The 22065-nt window shown below is 46.0% G+C and overlaps 1 protein-coding gene across 1 annotated transcript in view; it reads left to right on the forward strand.

The window, feature by feature from the left end:
• The window catches only part of LOC112239256 (integrin alpha-V-like), a 72045-nt gene extending 50799 nt beyond the window's left edge, over window positions 1-21246 (forward strand). The window contains exons 17-30 of the mRNA XM_042306771.1: window positions 325-479; window positions 3896-4033; window positions 6513-6580; window positions 7668-7815; window positions 10246-10338; window positions 10709-10788; window positions 11663-11743; window positions 12261-12366; window positions 15411-15569; window positions 16412-16540; window positions 16759-16872; window positions 20037-20147; window positions 20354-20473; window positions 21049-21246. Coding sequence (XP_042162705.1) covers window positions 325-479; window positions 3896-4033; window positions 6513-6580; window positions 7668-7815; window positions 10246-10338; window positions 10709-10788; window positions 11663-11743; window positions 12261-12366; window positions 15411-15569; window positions 16412-16540; window positions 16759-16872; window positions 20037-20147; window positions 20354-20473; window positions 21049-21147 — 1601 coding nt within the window. The 3' untranslated portion in view covers window positions 21148-21246. The remainder of the gene's footprint in view (window positions 1-324; window positions 480-3895; window positions 4034-6512; window positions 6581-7667; window positions 7816-10245; window positions 10339-10708; window positions 10789-11662; window positions 11744-12260; window positions 12367-15410; window positions 15570-16411; window positions 16541-16758; window positions 16873-20036; window positions 20148-20353; window positions 20474-21048) is intronic.
• The last annotated feature ends 819 nt before the right edge of the window (window positions 21247-22065 follow it).

The raw sequence follows: 22065 nt of genomic DNA on the forward strand, positions 1-22065 counted from the left end.
TTACCTCATACTCCTGCACATCGACCTGGCACTGGTACCCCATGTATATAGCCAAGTTATTGTTACTCATTGTGTATTTAATATTACTTGTGTTATTACTTTTCTATTATTTTTCTATTTTAAGTAAGCCATTTCACTGTTAGTCTCCAGCTGTTGATACGAAGCATGTGACAAATAAAATTTGATTTGTCTTTCGGAAACTAGTATTTCCCCTGAAAGCATTGCTTGTATCACACTAGTGCCATGAGTGTAAAACTAGCTGTCAGCGACTGTTTTAGTCACTAACCAGGCCTCATGTTTACCGTCTGTCTGTGTACTTGTCAGAGTTCCAGGTTCACCTTGTCCTGGATAGACTCAAACACAAGGGGGCGACAAAGAGAGTTCTGTTCCTCCACAGCAAAACTTCCCAGTACACGAAAAACATGACGGTCAGCAACGGCCAAGGACCAGCCTGCGAGGAGCAAGAAGCCTTCCTCATAGTGAGTTACTGTTGTTTTAAGTATTGCTCGAGGCCCCTGGTGTCAAACTCATTCCACGGAGGGCACAGTGTCTTTTTTTTCTTTTTTTCTTTTTTCTACCTTTATTTAACCAAGTCAGTTAAGTGTTAAGAACAAATTCTTATTTACAATGACGGCCTGGGAACAGTGGGTTAACTGGTCTAGGAACAGTGGGTTAACTGGTCTAGGAACAGTGGGTTAACTGGTCTAGGAACAGTGGGTTAACTGGTCTAGGAACAGTGGGTTAACTGGTCTAGGAACAGTGGGTTAACTGGTCTAGGAACAGTGGGTTAACTGGTCTAGGAACAGTGGGTTAACTGGTCTAGGAACAGTGGGTTAACTGGTCTAGGAACAGTGGGTTAACTGGTCTAGGAACAGTGGGTTAACTGGTCTAGGAACAGTGGGTTAACTGGTCTAGGAACAGTGGGTTAACTGGTCTAGGAACAGTGGGTTAACTGGTCTAGGAACAGTGGGTTAACTGGTCTAGGAACAGTGGGTTAACTGGTCTAGGAACAGTGGGTTAACTGGTCTAGGAACAGTGGGTTAACTGGTCTAGGAACAGTGGGTTAACTGGTCTAGGAACAGTGGGTTAACTGGTCTAGGAACAGTGGGTTAACTGGTCTAGGAACAGTGGGTTAACTGGTCTAGGAACAGTGGGTTAACTGGTCTAGGAACAGTGGGTTAACTGGTCTAGGAACAGTGGGTTAACTGGTCTAGGAACAGTGGGTTAACTGGTCTAGGAACAGTGGGTTAACTGGTCTAGGAACAGTGGGTTAACTGGTCTAGGAACAGTGGGTTAACTGGTCTAGGAACAGTGGGTTAACTGGTCTAGGAACAGTGGGTTAACTGGTCTAGGAACAGTGGGTTAACTGGTCTAGTGGGTTAACTGGTCTAGGAACAGTGGGTTAACTGGTCTAGGAACAGTGGGTTAACTGGTCTAGGAACAGTGGGTTAACTGGTCTAGGAACAGTGGGTTAACTGGTCTAGGAACAGTGGGTTAACTGGTCTAGGAACAGTGGGTTAACTGGTCTAGGAACAGTGGGTTAACTGGTCTAGGAACAGTGGGTTAACTGGTCTAGGAACAGTGGGTTAACTGCCTGTTCAGGGGCAGAACGACAGATTTGTACCTTGTCAGCTCGGGGATTTGAACTTGCAACCTTCCAGTTACTAGTCCAACGCTCTAGCCACTAGGCTACCCTGCCGCCCCTACGGGTTTTCGCTCCTCCCTTGTCCTTGATTGAATTAAAGTCACTGATTAGTAAGGAATTTCCCCTCACCTCGTTGTCTAGGTCTTAATTGAAAGGAAAAAACAAAAACCAGCAGACACTAGGCACCCCATGGAATGAGATTGACACCTCTGCTGTGTAGGTCTTCCTTATAGTGAGTGATGCTGAGCAATGCACTTGTTTTATTGTCCTGTGTGCATGGAATGTGTTGAGCACTCTGATACCCTTTACACAGTGCTGAGCTGAGCCACAGTGAGCTGTACTATGTTGGCCTGGCGTAGCCCGTAGTTTCCTCTTAACCACACTGGACAATCTGAAAGAAAACATCGGTGACAGGACAGTAGGGTTCTGGTCGGCATGACTCCTACGTTTACAACTTCACTGCTTTGCTTAACTGTTTACTAAACACTACTAGGGATGGTCTTGCGTAATCGAGTTTTCAAACTGTAACCAGAGATATTCTAAGCTATTTGTTGGAATGTGCTTCGTGGTTGTCCAATCTGTGGCTGCCCAGTTTTATTTGGTTTGTTAATGCTTTCTTAAAGACGATGCTAATTTGCTTTGACTCTCGTGTTCCATTTGTACATGTGCATTTGCGGGGCACAACCAAAAATAAACCAAGGCAAGCATCACACAGTTCTTATCCTTAAATTTCCTTTCCCCTCGCCTCCATGTCTCACTCACTCGTGTTCCTATCGCTGCCTTTAAACACGCATGTGCACAAGCTCCCGTAGGCCTACAGAAATAAATGCCTATAAACATATATCTACCTGATTTTATACGCAACCTACATTCCTTGCCAAATTCTGACAGTTTTATCCCAAATTGTAAATAGACTGGTGGGTCAGACCTTTGCCTCCAGAACAGACTGAATTCTTCAGGGATTCTACAAGTTGTCCAATACATTTGTTGCTCAATTGGTATCAAGGGACCTAAGGTGTGCCAGGAACATATTCCTCACACCATTACACCACCCCCACCACCAGCCGGTACCGTTGACACCAGACAGGATGAGTCCATGGACTCACGCTGCTTACGCCAAATCATGACTCTGCCATCAGCATGACGCAACAGGAAGTGAGGTTCGTCGGTCCAGGCAATGTTTTTCCACTCCTCAGTTGTCCAGTGTTGGTGATGCCCACTGGAGCCTCTTCTTCTTGTTTTTAGCTGATAGGAACCCGGTGTGGTCGTCTGCTGCAGTATCCCATCCGTGACGAGAACAGATGAGTTGTGTGTTTCGAGATGCCGATCTGCACACTGTTGCACTGCGCCGTTATTTGTGGCCCGCCTGTTAGCTTGAACCATTCTCCTTTGACCTCTCTCATCAACAAGCTGTTTTTGTCCACAGCACTGCAGCTGACTGGATCATTTTTCTTTGTCGTATTATTCTCTGTAAACACTAGACGCTGTCACTCAAGAGCGTGGCCATTTCTGAGACACTGGATTGGACATGACTGACACTGACGATTATACCACGCTTAAAACTGCTTAGGTCACTTGATTTGCCCATTCTAATGTTCAATCAAACAGCAACTGAATGCCTTAATGCCCGTCTGCCTGGTTTATATAGCAAGTCATGGCCACGTGACTCACTGTCTGTCAGAACAGTATTTTGGAAAATTCCAAAGAACAGGCAGAATAAACTAAATTGAACATCTGTTTGTGTATATATATATATATATATATTTTTTTATATATATATATATATTTTTTTTTATATATAATATATATATATATATATTATATATATATATTTTTTTAATATATAATATATATATATATTATATATATATATATAAGATTTTGGTTTGTTACCCTGAAGAAATTGTCTTTCAACTCGCCAAATTGAGATCCGTTTAAAATGATCACTCTGGGAATAACTGTTCCAGATACGAGATGGAAAAAATATTGTTCTATTTAATTTTGTTATAAAATATGTGTGTCTTGACTGTGATAAGGGCTCAGGAAATAAGAGTGGCTTGTCTGCTAAATGAACAAAACAAGGCTATGCCATTGCACAGCCGTAGGCTTCTACAAGCTCCACTGCTGAGGTTACTGCCTTTGTAGAAGATTGTGTTCCACAATATAATATAACCAGTTGATATTAGTGTGTTCCATGATATAATATATAACCATATATAATGATATAATATAATATAACTTGCTCTGCAGGATGACTCTGAGTTCCGGGACAAGATCACTCCCATCTCTGTGTTCATGGAGTTTAGTCTGGACTACCAGCAGGCAGCAGATAAGACCGGCCTACTGCCTATCCTGGAGCAGACTACCCCCACCAACATCTCCAAACAGGTACACATATGTATTTAACTAAGGATACATCCCAAATGGCACCCTATTCTCTATATAGTGCACAGGGTTCTGGTCAAAACTAGTGTGCCATATAGGGAGTAGGGAGCCATTTGGGAAGGACAGTAACTGTTGTGATCAGGTATAGAGTAACACATGGTGAGAGGTGGGTCACATGGTGAGTGGGAGAGGTGGGTCACATGGTGAGTGGGAGAGGTGGGTCACATAGTTAGTAAGAGAGGTGGGTCACATGGTGAGAGGGAGAGGTGGGTCACATGGTGAGTAGGAGAGGTGGGTCACATGGTGAGTATGAGAGGTGGGTCACATGGTCACATGGTGAGTAGGAGAGTTGGGTCACATGGTGAGTAGGAGAGGTGGGTCACATGGTGAGTAGGAGAGGTGGGTCACATGGTGAGTAGGAGAGGTGGGTCACATGGTGAGTAGGAGAGGTGGGTCACATGGTGAGTAGGAGAGGTGGGTCACATGGTGAGTAGGAGAGGTGGGTCACATGGTGAGTAGGAGAGGTGGGTCACATGGTGAGTAGGAGAGGTGGGTCACATGGTGAGAGGGAGAGGTGGGTCACATGGTGAGTAGGAGAGGTGGGTCACATGGTCACATGGTTAGTAGGAGAGGTGGGTCACATGGTGAGAGGGAGAGATGGGTCACATGGTGAGAGGGAGAGATGGGTCACATGTTTGGTAGGAGAGGTGAGTCACATGGTCACATGGTTAGTAGGAGAGGTGGGTCACATGGTGAGTATGAGAGGTGGGTCACATGGTTAGTAGGAGAGGTGGGTCACATGGTGAGTATGGGAGGTGGGTCACATGGTGAGTAGGAGAGGTGGGTCACATGGTGAGTAGGAGAGGTGGGTCACATGGTGAGTAGGAGAGGTGGGTCACATGGTGAGTAGGAGAGGTGGGTCACATGGTGAGTAGGAGAGGTGGGTCACATGGTGAGTAGGAGAGGTGGGTCACATGGTGAGTAGGAGAGGTGGGTCACATGGTGAGTAGGAGAGGTGGGTCACATGGTGAGTAGGAGAGGTGGGTCACATGGTGAGTATGAGAGGTGGGTCACATGGTCACATGGTGAGTAGGAGAGTTGGGTCACATGGTGAGTAGGAGAGGTGGGTCACATGGTGAGTAGGAGAGGTGGGTCACATGGTTAGTAGGAGAGGTGGGTCACATGGTGAGTATGAGAGGTGGGTCACATGGTGAGTAGGAGAGGTGGGTCACATGGTTAGTAGGAGAGGTGGGTCACATGGTATGAGAGGTGGGTCACATGGTCACATGGTGAGTAGGAGAGTTGGGTCACATGGTGAGTAGGAGAGGTGGGTCACATGGTGAGTAGGAGAGGTGGGTCACATGGTGAGTGGGAGAGGTGGGTCACATGGTGAGTAGGAGAGGTGGGTCACATGGTGAGAGGGAGAGGTGGGTCACATGGTGAGTAGGAGAGGTGGGTCACATGTTTGGTAGGAGAGGTGGGTCACATGGTGAGTTGGAGAGGTGAGTCACATGGTCACATGGTTAGTAGGAGAGGTGGGTCACATGGTGAGTATGAGAGGTGGGTCACATGGTTAGTAGGAGAGGTGGGTCACATGGTGAGTAGGGAGGTGGGTCACATGGTGAGTAGGAGAGGTGGGTCACATGGTTAGTAGGAGAGGTGGGTCACATGGTTAGTAGGAGAGGTGGGTCACATGGTGAGTAGGAGAGGTGGGTCACATGGTGAGTAGGAGAGGTGGGTCACATGGTGAGTATGAGAGGTGGGTCACATGGTCACATGGTGAGTAGGAGAGTTGGGTCACATGGTGAGTAGGAGAGGTGGGTCACATGGTGAGTAGGAGAGGTGGGTCACATGGTGAGTAGGAGAGGTGGGTCACATGGTGAGTAGGAGAGGTGGGTCACATGGTGAGTAGGAGAGGTGGGTCACATGGTGAGTAGGAGAGGTGGGTCACATGGTGAGTAGGAGAGGTGGGTCACATGGTGAGTAGGAGAGGTGGGTCACATGGTGAGTAGGAGAGGTGGGTCACATGGTGAGTAGGAGAGGTGGGTCACATGGTGAGTAGGAGAGGTGGGTCACATGGTGAGTAGGAGAGGTGGGTCACATGGTGAGTAGGAGAGGTGGGTCACATGATGAGTAGGAGAGGTGGGTCACATGATGAGTAGGAGAGGTGGGTCACATGGTGAGTAGGAGAGGTGGGTCACATGGTGAGTAGGAGAGGTGGGTCACATGGTGAGTAGGAGAGGTGGGTCACATGGTGAGTAGGAGAGGTGGGTCACATGGTGAGTAGGAGAGGTGGGTCACATGGTGAGTAGGAGAGGTGGGTCACATGGTGAGTAGGAGAGGTGGGTCACATGGTGAGTAGGAGAGGTGGGTCACATGGTGAGTAGGAGAGGTGGGTCACATGGTGAGTAGGAGAGGTGGGTCACATGGTGAGTAGGAGAGGTGGGTTAACAAACTTTCTGCTTGTGACACTGTTTTTCAGGCCCATGTCCTACTGGACTGTGGAGATGACAACATCTGCAAGCCAGACCTCAAGCTGTCTGTAGTGAGGTGAGTGGTCTGTCACTTGTTAAGTTACCTCCTCTTCCAGGATCTCATGCCACATTCATTCATTCCCTTAACAGCTAGCCAAGTCGAGCTGTTTTGGTCTGGTTACACATCCACCCTAGTTGTTGAAACCATGTTGGAAAGGACAGTGATGTAGAATATCTCAGCCAGCACAGTAAGGTTCTGGTTGGCCATCTGGTGTGAATCAGGCATCAGTGAGATGGTCTTAACTTTTCCATTAGTTTCTATTTCTACTACCAGTGACCAGAAGGAGATTGTCCTGACTGAGTAAGGTTTCAAAATCCCAGAAATCTTCACAGGGTTTTCTGAAATCCTAATTGCAGGATTCCCATAATCAGGCGAGCATAACCAGGGAGGCAATCCTCCAACCAGGATTTCTGACAAACCTAGGAATTTTGGCATAGCAAAATTATGGAAACTTCCCCATAGTCTAACTCCATTCTGTCAATCTGATCTCTGACCTCCCCACTGACCAGAAGCAGGTCATTCTGTCAATCTGATCTCTGACCTCCCCACTGACCAGAAGCAGGTCATTCTGTCAATCTGATCTCTGACCTCCCCACTGACCAGAAGCAGTTCATTCTGTTAATCTGATCTCTGACCTCCCCACTGACCTCCCCACTGACCAGAAGCAGGTCATTCTGTCAATCTGATCTCTGACCTCCCCACTGACCAGAAGCAGGTAATTCTGTTAATCTGATCTCTGACCTCCCCACTGACCAGAAGCAGGTCATTCTGTCAATCTGATCTCTGACCTCCCCACTGACCAGAAGCAGGTCATTCTGTTAATCTGATCTCTGACCTCCCCACTGACCTCCCCACTGACCAGAAGCAGGTCATTCTGTCAATCTGATCTCTGACCTCCCCACTGACCAGAAGCAGGTCATTCTGTCAATCTGATCTCTGACCTCCCCACTGACCAGAAACAGGTCATTCTGTTAATCTGATCTCTGACCTCCTCACTGACCTCCCCACTGACCAGAAGCAGGTCATTCTGTCAATCTGATCTCTGACCTCCCCACTGACCAGAAGCAGGTAATTTTGTTAATGCAATCTCTGACTTCCCCAGTGACCAGAAGCAGATCTACATAGGAGATGATAACCCCTTGACCCTGGAGGTGACAGCGGAGAACAGAGGAGAGGGGGCGTACGAGGCAGAGCTACATGTCTTCCTTCCTCCCCAGGCTGACTTCACTGGGGTGGTACGCAACAGTGAGGTAAAATAAAATGGAGGCCCCAGATGTAACAGATGTGATCGTACTTCGTAACTCTCTTGCGTTGTGTTTTTAAACCAAAGTACTGTCCAGCCAGCGATCTCAGTTGATTGATGTTTATTCTGACGATAGACACAAGGAAGCAGATTAGATGTGCAGGACGACAGTATATATTGATTCCTGTAGATTCGTGATACGTCTTTTAGCAGGGAAATAACTGTGAATTGGCAAAGGGGGAGCTAATGCGACCATTACAAATAGAGCATGCTAGCTAACGTGTTCTCTTACAGCGATAACATACTATTAGAGAATGCTAGCTGACGCGTTCTCTTACAGCAATAACATAATATTAGAGCATGCTAGCTAACGCGTTCTCTTACAGCATGCTAGCTAACGCGTTCTCTTACAGCATGCTAGCTAACGCGTTCTCTTACAGCATGCTAGCTAACTCGTTCTCTTACAGCGATAACGTACAAAAGCACATCCCAGGTTGCTCCCAATATCTAACAGGCACCCTACACATACTGTGTCTATAGGAATATATATACATGGGATAGATTTTTCTGCAGTGTCAGTTGGAAACTTAACCAGCTTACATCAGCCTCACTCAGTGTAAATTACACATTAGGAACACCTTCCTAATATTGAATAGCACCCCCTTTTGCCCTCAGAACAGCCTCAATTCGTCGGGTCCATGGACTCTACAAGGTGTCGAAAGGGTTCCACAGGGATGCTGACCCATGTTGATTTCAATGCTTCCCACAGTTGTGTCAAGATGGCTGGATGTCCGTTGGTTGGTGAACCATTCTTGATACACACAGGAAACTGTTGAGCGTGAAAAACCCAGCATCGTTGCAGTTCTTGACACACTCAAACCCGTGCGCCTGGCACCTACTACCATACCCCGTTCAAAGGCACTTAATTATTTAGTTTCAAGGCTTAAAAACAATGATTTAACCAGGTCTCCCCCACTTCTATTCTACACTGATTGAAGGGGATTTAACAAGTGACATCAATAAGGGATCATAGCTTTCACCTGGATTCACCGGGTCAGTCTATGTCATGGAAAGAGCAGGTGTTCCTAATGTTTTGTACACTCAGTGTAGTCTTGCCTCTGTGTGTTGAATATTCCCCCACTGCCTGATCGTGGTGTGTGCCGAAGGAAGGATACACCCCGAAGGGAAGGACAATACAATACAACAGTTTGTGGTTTTGACAATGAAATAGGAAACCGATGGATTGCATTAGTCAAGCTGATAGATCCTATTCATTTCTCCGTCCCAGACTCTGTATGACTTCACTGTGCATCGCTCGTTATCCATTACATAAGGTGTTAAATCAAATCAAATCAACAACAAAAATGTCACATGCGACCTTACAGTGAAATGCCGAATACAACAGGTGTAGTAGACCTTACAGTGAAATGCTGAATACAACAGGTGTAGTAGACCTTACAGTGAAATGCTGAATACAACAGGTGTAGTAGACCTTACAGTGAAATGCCGAATACAACAGGTATAGTAGACCTTACAGTGAAATGCTGAATACAACAGGTGTAATAGACCTCACAGTGAAATGCTGAATACAACAGGTGTAGTAGACCTTACAGTGAAATGCTTAATACAACAGGTGTAGTAGACCTTACAGTGAAATGCTGAATACAACAGGTGTAGTAGACCTTACAGTGAAATGCTGAATACAACAGGTGTAGTAGACCTCACAGTGAAATGCTGAATACAACAGGTGTAGTAGACCTTACAGTGAAATGCTGAATACAACAGGTGTAGTAGACCTCACAGTGAAATGCTGAATACAACAGGTGTAGTAGACCTCACAGTGAAATGCTGAATACAACAGGTGTAGTAGACCTTACAGTGAAATGCTGAATACAATAGGTGTAGTAGACCTTACAGTGAAATGCTGAATACAACAGGTGTAGTAGACCTCACAGTGAAATGCTGAATACAACAGGTGTAGTAGACCTTACAGTGAAATGCTGAATACAACAGGTGTAGTAGACCTTACAGTGAAATGCTGAATACAACAGGTGTAGTAGACCTTACAGTGAAATGCTGAATACAACAGGTGTAGTAGACCTTACAGTGAAATGCTGAATACAACAGGTGTAGTAGACCTCACAGTGAAATGCTGAATACAACAGGTGTAGTAGACCTCACAGTGAAATGCTTAATTGCAAGCCTTTAACCAACAATGCAGTTTTAAGAAAAATAAGGGTGAAGTAAAAATAAATTTAAAAAATAAAAGTAACAAGTAATTAATCATCAGCATTAAAATAACAGCAGAGAGGCTATATAACCTGGGCCACAGGTTAGTCGAGGTAATTGAGGTAATATGTACATGTAGGTATAGTTAAAGTGACTAGCTATCAACATTAACATAGTATCATGCATTTTGTTGGTTTCTCCCTTTCAGACTCTGTCAAGATTGTCCTGTGCATACAAGACAGAGAACCAGACCAGGGTGGTGGTGTGTGACCTGGGGAACCCCATGAAAGGAGGAACTAAGGTGAGTGGATGGAGCAGATTGGTATCCATCCCGTTGACCTGAATGGGGGTGGGTGGGGGGGATGTCTGTTCTAGGGATTCTATTTCTATGTTGGTGTTGACTAGACAGCGCCATTTCACCAGTTGAAATTCCTGGTACATGTGAATGTACTTGGTGAATAAAGATGATTCTGATCAGTGGGTGCGTTTACACAGGCTGCCCAAATCTGATTCATTTATTGGCAAAAAAAAAAAAAAAATCAGATCTGATTGGTCAAAAGTAAAACATTTTTAGAAAACATTTCAGTATTGTGCTGCCTGTATAAACGCAGTACGAGACTTAAAATCAGAATGGTGATGATCCTGATGCTGTGGTGCGATGTCGTCTTCAGGTGCTGGCCGGACTCCGCTTCAGTGTTCATCAGCTCTCAGAGCAGGACACGTTTGTGAAGTTTGACCTGCAGATACAGAGGTAATGAGCTGGTTCAGAACACAAGTCTTTCTTACAGGTGTTGCTTTTAGAGATAAAATTACTTTTCCTGAGCTTTATTTCCAAACAACTGGGTGTGTATACAAGTCTCTCTCGCGAGACTTTTAAATCTTAAATGAACCTACTAACCTGTATAAATAATGGAATGAAACTGTGTCTCATACATCGTGGAATGGTCATAAAGTTAGGACCTAATTTAACTAAAAATAATTTTTAGAGAAGAGACTCCCTGTACATACATCCACACACATCCTGACTCTGTGGTAGCAGACAGTGAGACTAAAGGCGTGTCCCAAACTGCACCCTACTTCCTATATTGGACCACTTTGACAAGAGTGTATTTCTCTTCTCCCTGGTTGGATTGCAAGGATGTAAATGACAGAGTAGCTGTATATTTTGTTGTTATAAAGAGAACCTCTTGTTTCTTCTCCTCGCTAACCCAAGGTCACGCTGGTCCTCTCTACAAAAAAAACAGAGGACCAGCGTGACCTTGGGTTAGCGAGGAGCGTAAACAAGAGGTTCTCTTTATAACAACAAAATATACAGCTACTCTGTCATTTACATCTACAAAAAAAAACATATTCTGTTGATCAAAGTCACTGTTAAATTGTTTAGAATATAGATGAGAGCCCATGTGTCTTGTGGTGGAATTGTCTGGAGTTTTTGTATATTTCTTATGAGGCTTTAGCAGCTAGTTCAAAATCATATGGATAAAAATTACAATACAATGCAATGGTTCCACCCTGTGGACATTTTGTGTTTTAGCATCAACCTGTATTGTGTACACTGCTTATCTGATGTTTTCACGATCTGGTCTTTCTTCTTAATAAGTTAATAATATAATACTGTCTTTCAGTTCCAACCAGTTCAACAGCACCAGCAGTCTGGTCTCCAGCATCACAACACTGGCTGTTCTGGCCAATGTGGATATCAGAGGGTATGTTGTCTTCTCCAATGAAGGCCATTACTGAACAAAAGCTTAGCCGGTTAAGTACAGAAATATCATCTAATTGAAGTGTGTAAAGAATGCTATTTCACTTTAGTATATTCTCCTGCATTTTATCCTACCTTAATGAGCAGGTGGGAGGTCACCAACATACACCTTATCCTACCTTAATGGGCAGGTGGGAGGTCACCAACACACACCATAAAATGCAGATTGTGTTTAGATTATAATTATCATATATAGTAAATATCTGCCGGCTCAAATCCCAGGTGGGACCTTCAGCTGTTTCTGTGCCTCAGACCTGAGGGTACAGAAGGGTTTAGTTTGATGGAATGTATGTAACCCATGTTAAGTGGTTTAGTAGCAAAGACAGTACTGATGTCCCCTACCATCTCTCATATAGTAATGACTTTATTGATTCACGGTAACAGGATGTGAAGAAATGCAGAATGTACTTTATATGGATAGCCCAGACGTTGAACCCCAACCCCCCTTCCCTCTGCTGTAGGGTGGCGCTTCCTGACCAGGTCTTTCTGCCCATCGCTAACTGGAAGCCCAAAGAGAACCCTGTCGTAGGAGACGACATCGGTCCACAAATACTGCACATCTATGAGGTCAACCATGACACTGTTCCCTATATAGGCTGGTCAAATGACACCCTATTCCCTATATAGGCTGGTCAAAAGTAATGCACTATATTGGGTTCCATTTCATGACATTAGACCCGCTGTGTCGTGCCATTAGACCCGCCGTTTCATGACATTAGATTCACCGTGTCGTGACATTAGATTCACCGTGTCGTGACATTAGATTCACCGTGTCGTGACATTAGATTCACCGTGTCGTGACATTAGACCCGCCGTGTCGTGACATTAGACTCACCGTGTCGTGACATTAGACCCACCGTGTCGTGACATTAGACCCGCCGTGTCGTGACATTAGACCTGCCGTGTCGTGACAGTGTCGTGACATTAGACCCGCCGTGTCGTGACAGTGTCGTGACATTAGACTCACTGTGTCGTGACATTAGACTCGCTGTGTCGTGACATTAGACCCACTGTGTCGTGACATTAGACCCGCCGTGTCGTGACATTAGACCCGCCGTGTCATGACATTAGACCCGCCGTGTTGTGACATTAGATTCACCGTGTCATGACATTAGACCCGCCGTGTCATGACATTAGACCCGCCGTGTTGTGACATTAGATTCACCGTGTCGTGACATTAGACCCGCCGTGTCATGACATTAGACCCGCCGTGTTGTGACATTAGATTCACCGTGTCATGACATTAGACCCGCCGTGTCGTGACATTAGACCCACTGTGTCGTGACATTAGACCCGCCGTGTCGTGACATTAGACCCGCCGTGTTGTGACATTAGATTCACCGTGTCGTGACATTAGACCCACTGTGTCGTGACATTAGATTCACCGTGTCGTGACATTAGACCCACTGTGTCGTGACATTAGACCCGCCGTGTTGTGACATTAGATTCACCGTGTCATGACATTAGACCCGCCGTGTCATGACATTAGACCCACTGTGTCGTGACATTAGACCCGCTGTGTCATCACATTAGACCCGCCGTGTTGTGACATTAGATTCACCGTGTCATGACATTAGACCCGCCGTGTCGTGACATTAGACCCACTGTGTCGTGACATTAGACCCGCCGTGTCGTGACATTAGACCCGCCGTGTTGTGACATTAGACCCACTGTGTCGTGACATTAGACCCACTGTGTCGTGACATTAGACCCGCCGTGTCGTGACAGTGTTGCGACATTAGACCCGCCGTGTCGCGACAGTGTCGTGACATTAGACTCACTGTGTCGTGACATTAGATCCGCCGTGTGACAGACCCGGCGTGACAGTGTGACAGACCCACCGGCGTGACAGTGTGTCGTGACATTAGACCCGCCGTGTCGTGACATTAGACCCACTGTGTCGTGACATTAGACCCGCCATGTCGTGACATTAGACCCACTGTGTCATGACATTAGACCCGCCGTGTTGTGACATTAGATTCACCGTGTCATGACATTAGACCCGCCGTGTCGTGACATTAGACCCACTGTGTCGTGACATTAGACCCGCCGTGTCGTGACATTAGACCCGCCGTGTTGTGACATTAGATTCACCGTGTCGTGACATTAGACCCACTGTGTTGTGACATTAGATTCACCGTGTCGTGACATTAGACCCACTGTGTCGTGACATTAGACCCGCTGTGTCGTGACATTAGACCCACTGTGTCGTGACATTAGACCCGCCGTGTCGTGACATTAGACCCGCCGTGTCGTGACATTAGACCCGCCGTGTTGTGACATTAGATTCACCGTGTCGTGACATTAGACCCACTGTGTCCTGACATTAGACCCACCGTGTCGTGACAGTGTCGTGACATTAGACCCGCCGTGTCGTGACAGTGTCATGACATTAGACTCACTGTGTCGTGACATTAGACCCGCCGTGTCGTGACATTAGACCCACTGTGTCGTGACATTAGACCTGCCGTGTCGTGACAGTGTCGTGACATTAGACCCGCCGTGTCGTGACAGTGTCGTGACATTAGACTCACTGTGTCGTGACATTAGACTCGCTGTGTCGTGACATTAGACCCGCTGTGTCGTGACATTAGACCCGCCGTGTCGTGACATTAGACCCACTGTGTCGTGACATTAGACCCGCCATGTCGTGACATTAGACCCACTGTGTCGTGACATTAGACCCGCCGTGTGTCGTGACATTAGACCCGCCATGTCGTGACATGTCGTGACATTAGACCCGCCGTGTTGTGACATTAGAGTCACCGTGTCGTGACATTAGACCCACCGTGTCGTGACATTAGCCCCGCCGTGTCGTGACATTAGACCCGCCGTTTTTAGTGACATTAGACCCACCGTTTTGTGACATTAGACCCACTGTGTCGTGACATTAGACCCGCCGTGTCGTGACATTAGACCCGCCGTTTTGTTGCATTAGACCCGCCATGTCGTGACATTAGACCCACTGTGTCGTGACATTAGACCCGCCATGTCGTGACATTAGACCCGCCGTGTTGTGACATTAGAGTCACCGTGTCGTGACATTAGACCCACTGTGTCGTGACATTAGCCCCGCCGTGTCGTGACATTAGACCCGCCGTTTTGTGACATTAGACCCACCGTGTCGTGACATTAGACCCGCCGTGTTGTGACATTAGATTCACCGTGTCGTGACATTAGACCCACTGTGTCGTGACATTAGACCCGCCGTGTCGTGACATTAGACCCACTGACCCGCCGTTTTGTTGCATTAGACCCACCGTGTCGTGACATTAGACCCACCGTGTCGTGACATTAGATTCACCGTGTCGTGACATTAGACCCGCCGTGTCGTGACATTAGACCCGCCGTGTCGTGACATTAGACCCGCCGTGTCGTGACATTGGACCCGCTGTGTCGTGACATTAGACCCGCCATTTCGTGACATTAGACCCACCGTGTCGTGACATTAGACCCACCATGTCGTGACATTAGACACACTGTGCACTTTACCTGTAGATTAATGTCAACTGATAAATGTAAAAACGGACATAGCTGACCTTTCACATAACACCGTTATAAGTCAGTGAAGCCTAGAGCAGTACCGGTAACTACAATCTGTCTTATTCCAGTTGCGTAACAGAGGTCCCAGTACCTTCAGCAAGGCCATACTGGACATCGAGTGGCCCTACAGGTTCAACAACGGCTCTCTGCTCTACATCACTAAACTAGAGGTGGACGGAGGCATGAACTGCAGTACAGACATGGAGATCAACCCACTCAATGTCTCAGTATGTGATATTCTCTCCCTTCCATTCACCATTTCATTCAGCCTAGACACTGGCTCTTTTTCAATTGTCTAAACAGTCTGTCCTCTCCGATGCTTCTCCCATTTATTGCACTGATCTGAAAGAAGTGACCAGGTGAACGTCAGCCTGGCGACCAGGTGAACGTCAGCCTGGCGACCAGGTGAACGTCAGCCTGGCGACCAGGTGAACGTCAGCCTGGCGACCAGGTGAACGTCAGCCTGGCGACCAGGTGAACGTCAGCCTGGCGACCAGGTGAACGTCAGCCTGGCGACCAGGTGAACGTCAGCCTGGCGACCAGGTGAACGTCAGCCTGGCGACAAAGGTGAACGTCAGCCTGGCGACCAGGTGAACGTCAGCCTGGCGACAAAGGTGAACGTCAGCCTGGCGACAAAGGTGAACGTCAGCCTGGCGACAAAGGTGAACGTCAGCCTGGCGACCAGGTGAACGTCAGCCTGGCGACCAGGTGAACGCCAGCCTGGCGACCAGGTGAACGTCAGCCTGGCGACCAGGTGAACGTCAGCCTGGCGACAAAGGTGAACGTCAGCCTGGCGACCAGGTGAACGTCAGCCTGGCGACAAAGGTGAACGTCAGCCTGGCGACCAGGTGAACGCCAGCCTGGCGACCAGGTGAACGTCAGCCAGGCGATAAACTAACCTGCCACTTCATCGTTACACCAGTCAGTATTTTCCGCCAGTTGAAATGAACAGGAGGAGACAATGAGGGAACAGATTGTTAAACAATTGAGATAGAGCCTCCGTTGCTATTGGTGACATAATAATCTAAGTTATTGAAGGGATTCCTCTCTCTCTCTCTGTCCGTTCTAGAATCCTTTGTCAGCAGAGACAAATGGTTCAGCTTCCACCAGTGGAGACAATACAGAAGGGAGGAACAGGAACCATGTTCACCGCAGAGAGCTGGCGAAGAAAGAGATGGAGGGAGACCTGGAAACTCTGGTAATTGGCGTGATTACCTGGCTAATGTACTGTCATTTTATACCAGGGTTTCGGGTCAATTCCATTTCAATTCACTTGATTCAGGAAGTAAACTGCAAGTCTGAAATGTACTTCCTGAATCACTAACCCTGTTGGCTACTGTACTAATGTACTCATACAGATGGCATTAACCATATGGATTGTGTTTAATGTCACTCTGAATATGTCTCCTCACTCAGGACTGTTCCAAGGCCCAGTGCCTGAAGATCCGGTGTCAGGTGGGCCGTGTGGAGAGAGGTCAGAGTACTACCCTCTACGTCCACTCCAGACTGGGTGTGGCCACCTTCCTCAAGGTGAGACTCCTGTCTGTTATCCCCTAGAGCAGTAGTTTTCAACTCTTCACATACCAGGTCTGGAGCCTGCTGGTTTTATTTTCTACCTGATAATTAAATCACTCCCTGATTAGAGGGGGACAATGGAAGACAAAAACCCGCAGTGGAACTGGCTTCGAGTTTAGTTTGAAGGGACCTAGACGTTCTATACTAGCCTGGTGGTCCCAGATGTGTTTGTGCTGTATTGTACATCCACTTGACCACCTTCCTCAAGATGAGACATTCCACCTACTGTAGTTGAAGCATACAGCTTGTGTTCATTAGGCACCAAACGGACTGAAACATTGGAGGTACTATCTATCCAATGAGAAATGCCGTTTCTGATTTCCATTTCAAGACGTGGATACAGTGTGCCCCAGTGGCGATTTTAGCATGTAAATCTTGGTGGGGCAAACCAACATTTTTTTGGAGGGGGGGGACGCATACCAGCAAAGCCACTACACAACACAACACTAAACAATACATGAATTGCACTATAACAGTGACAAACAGTGACCACAAACTGTTAGGGCCTACCTAAAGCTGTCCCAACAGCAGAGTCCCAACACCTTACCACTGCTACACCTGTCTATCAGAGTAACCTTGTCTGGCAGCGAAACAGTTCATTCAGACTCATTTACTGCCTTTAAAAAAAAAAAAAAAAGCATAGCTGATATCGTTGACTTGCTTAAACAAATGTGGTTTCTACTGACAATTGAGATATACAAACTATGGCATAAATGGACGACAAGCAGATAAGAGGAAATCCATTCGATGAAGATATTTAATGAGCGAGCTAGGACGGACGTAGTCAATATAACTATTCGTTCAGCACTTTTGAAATGTACAGCGACAGAATTCAGAACATGGGCCGTTCTTAGTGTTCTCCCTGTACACCAAGTCAGAACCGTATGATAAATAAAGGGGGCATACAAGCAGACAATGAAAGCTCTTACAATATTGAATAATATAATTTCTCTAAAACAGGTTAGAGGCTACTTGTGCACCACCAAGTCAGAACAGTAGGCGGAATTAAGATGGGTAAATAGACCAGATTATTAAGGTGAGGCACATGGGCTACAAACGTCTTACTACACAACATACACTTAGTATTACTTTCTTAGCTACAGTATACATATCTCCCCGGCATATTACATCATTTATGCAGCAGCATACAATACATTTTTGGACTCACCTTGCTGTGCTCACTTGAACAGGAAGGTGAAGGTGAAGTTTGTCATCAAAGTCTGGCATTCTCTGGATTTATGGGGCCTTCAAGACTGGGAACTCGGCAAAAAAAACAAGGTCGAATCATGATGCCGTCAGTGATCTTTAGTTAGCCACTGATTCCTTCCAAACCACTCATTGTTGAATTTGCGATTTCCATCTTGTTGTGTAATATTTATGTCCAATGGCCAATGAGCACCAATAAGTTTTATCTACAATTTATCTTCATTATTTCTCTTCAAATGACAAATATTTAAAAAGATTTGCCAGTAGATTGTCGACTTGATTCATGACGATGACTGCTTGTCTAGCTTGCTAGCTAAAATTATGAAAGTATGATGTTGACATGATCCGTCTAATAAAAACTACGGTAGATATAATGTGATTTGACATCATTTTATCTGTGGCCAATGACCTTGAGCCTTCTTGGATGGGCACTTCTAATGTAACTCTATGGCAGCACCCAAGGGGCTTGAATTTTCAAGGTCTACGCTTAGATTTGGCAGTGACGTAGTGTCCCCATGAGTGACAGAACACTGAGCCAATCACGGCACAACAAGAGGACATTACCAACCTTTACGCTGCGTATTTTCCACTGGCTGCCCCAACACCACAGAAAGCACTGAGCTAGGCTGAAACACCTGAATCAAAAAAGACAAAAAGAGACCATGTTTGTATGGGAGGGTTTATTAACTCAATTATAATTATTGTTTTTTTTTGTTTACATTGTTTGCAAACTGATATGCGACACGTATTAATGCCAAAATAACATGCACAACAGGCATCCCAAGATGCCCTGAATGAACAAGAGCCTGGTACACTTGGTTGAAGCACAGTGTATGCTTGGTAAAGCTCGCTATTGACGCATCACACTGGATCTGCAGAAATAGATCATAACTTAAATGGATCTGTCACCACCAGACTAGCTATATGGGCCATAACTTGAATAGATCTGTCACCACCAGACTAGCTACATGGGCCATAACTTAAATAGATCTGGCACCACCAGGCTAGCTATATGGGCCATAACTTAAATAAATCTGGCACCACCAGGCTAGCTATATGGGCCACAACTTAAATAAATCTGTCACCACCAGACTAGCTATATGGGCCATAACTTAAATAGATCTGGCACCACCAGGCTAGCTATATGGGCCATAACTTAAATAGATCTGGCACCACCAGGCTAGCTATATGGGCCACAACTTAAATAAATCTGGCACCACCAGGCTAGCTATATGGGCCACAACTTAAATAAATCTGTCACCACCAGACTACTAGCTATAGATCTGGGCCACCAGGCTACTTAAATAGATCTGCTATATGGGCACCACCAGGCTAGCTATATGGGCCATAACTTAAATAAATCTGTCACCACCAGACTAGCTATATGGGCATAACTTAAATAGATCTGTCACCACCAGGCTAGCTATATGGGCCATAACTTAAATAAATCTGTCACCACCAGACTAGCTATATGGGCCATAACTTAAATAAATCTGTCACCACCAGGCTAGCTATATGGGCCATAACTTAAATAAATCTGTCACCACCAGACTAGCTATATGGGCCACAACTTAAATAAATCTGGCACCACCAGGCTAGCTATATGGGCCATAACTTAAATAAATCTGTTACCACCAGACTAGCTATATGGGCCATAACTTAAATAGATCTGTCACCACCAGACTAGCTATATGGGCCATAACTTAAATAGATCTGTCACCACCAGGCTAGCTATATGGGCCATAACTTAAATAGATCTGTCACCACCAGGCTAGCTATATGGGCCATAACTTAAATAGATCTGTCACCACCAGACTAGCTATATGGGCCATAACTTAATGAAAAGCTTAGTATGTTGGCTACCTTTTTGATGTGATAAAATCGAGCCGTGATGGTGCGTTTCTTTCATCCAGACTGAGAGCCAGAACCGATCGTTCACCGTGAGATCCTCCGCTTCCTTCAGCGTCATAGAGATGCCTTATAACAAGAACCTGGTGTCTGAGCTGCCCTCCAACGCAATTACGGTGAGTCACATGACATGAACCAGGTCTGCCTCTGAAATGGAACCCCAGTCTCGATATAATCCACTACTTTTGACCAGAGTCCATAGGATCCTATATGGTTCTTTATGGCTGGCTACTACCACAGCAAATAGGTCATTTCCTTTGTCTCTGTGTATTGGATGAATAGAGATGTGTTGTATTGTAAAACCCTGTGATGTGTCCTTCAGGTGAGTATGTCAGTGATCTGGTTGAAATCTGATCCTGAACCTGTTCCCGGGTGGGTGGTGGCGCTGGCTGTGCTGGCTGGACTACTGCTGCTGGCTCTGCTAATCTTCATCATGTATAAGGTGAGTCAAACCTTTCCTTCCCTTGCCTCCTATCCTCTCTTGTTTCCAATAAAGTCCATCTATTGGCCGGTATAAGAACTGTAAATCCCTTTTGAATTCAATCACACCTTTTGATTTGAACGGAAACCTTCCATACGTATTTGTCCATTGTCGAAGTGCTCAGAAAGTGACATTTTGGACCTGAATAACAAAACATTCGTGAGATAAAAGGTGCTCAAAGTTGATTTTCACATACCCCAAGTACCATGAGACATGACTGGAAAAGATAAACGGTTGAGATTGATGTCATTTAAAAGCTTACAAACAGGGTTTACAAATTATGTTATCATTTCTTGAAATGTTTTTTTTAAATTTATTTTATAGAAATTGTCATTTTTGAACCTTCTTGTTTTCACCTGTCAAGTCCTGACAAGGAGTGGATGGATTTCTAAGCCCTTTTGTAGACTGTATCTGCGTGTTCAGATAACAGCGCTTTGAGATTCCTTCTGTAATGAAAAGCGCTATAGGAGTGGAATAAGTAGAATTAGAGGACATAGGATCCTAATTGTCTGTGACTCCTCCCTCCCTCCCTCCAGCTGGGTTTCTTCAAGCGTGTACGCCCCCCTCAGGAGGACAACACGGAGAAGGAACAGCTGGCACCGCAGGAGAACGGTGACGGGAACAATGAAGCCTGAGACCTCCAGCAACCCCCGGAGGTCTCCAGACTTCAATGCAACACCAGGACCTGCATCTACACACTATCTCTCACGAGTAGAACATTTTGCAAATAAAAATAAATAAAATCCCATCTAGCCAGCAGATTTTTAGGAGACCTCATGAGCTGTCCTAACCAGTTACCAGTTGGTGTCTTGATAATAGAAAAAGGCAGCTTAGTCAGTGGTTCCTGACCCATAGACAGGTTCCTGACCCATAGACAGGTTCCTGACCCATAGACAGGTTCCTGACCCATAGACAGGTTCCTGACCCATAGACAGGTTCCTGACCCATAGACAGGTTCCTACACCATAGAAAGGTTCCTACACCATAGAAAGGTTCCTGATCCATAGACAGGTTCCTGATCCATAGACAGGTTCCTGACCCATAGACAGGTTCCTGACCCATAGACAGGTTCCTGACCCATAGACAGGTTCCTACACCATAGAAAGGTTCCTGACCCATAGACAGGTTCCTGACCCATAGACAGGTTCCTGACCCATAGACAGGTTCCTGACCCATAGACAGGTTCCTACACCATAGAAAGGTTCCTGATCCATAGACAGGTTCCTGACCCATAGACAGGTTCCTGACCCATAGACAGGTTCCTACACCATAGAAAGGTTCCTGACCCATAGACAGGTTCCTACACCATAGAAAGGTTCCTGATCCATAGACAGGTTCCTGACCCATAGACAGGTTCCTGACCCATAGACAGGTTCCTACACCATAGACAGGTTCCTACACCATAGAAAGGTTCCTGACCCATAGACAGGTTCCTACACCATAGAAAGGTTCCTGATCCATAGACAGGTTCCTGACCCATAGACAGGTTCCTACACCATAGAAAGGTTCCTGACCCATAGACAGGTTCCTACACCATAGAAAGGTTCCTGATC

Source organism: Oncorhynchus tshawytscha, linkage group LG26, assembly GCF_018296145.1.
Source record: "Oncorhynchus tshawytscha isolate Ot180627B linkage group LG26, Otsh_v2.0, whole genome shotgun sequence".
In the NCBI taxonomy this organism is placed as follows: Eukaryota; Metazoa; Chordata; class Actinopteri; order Salmoniformes; family Salmonidae; genus Oncorhynchus; species Oncorhynchus tshawytscha.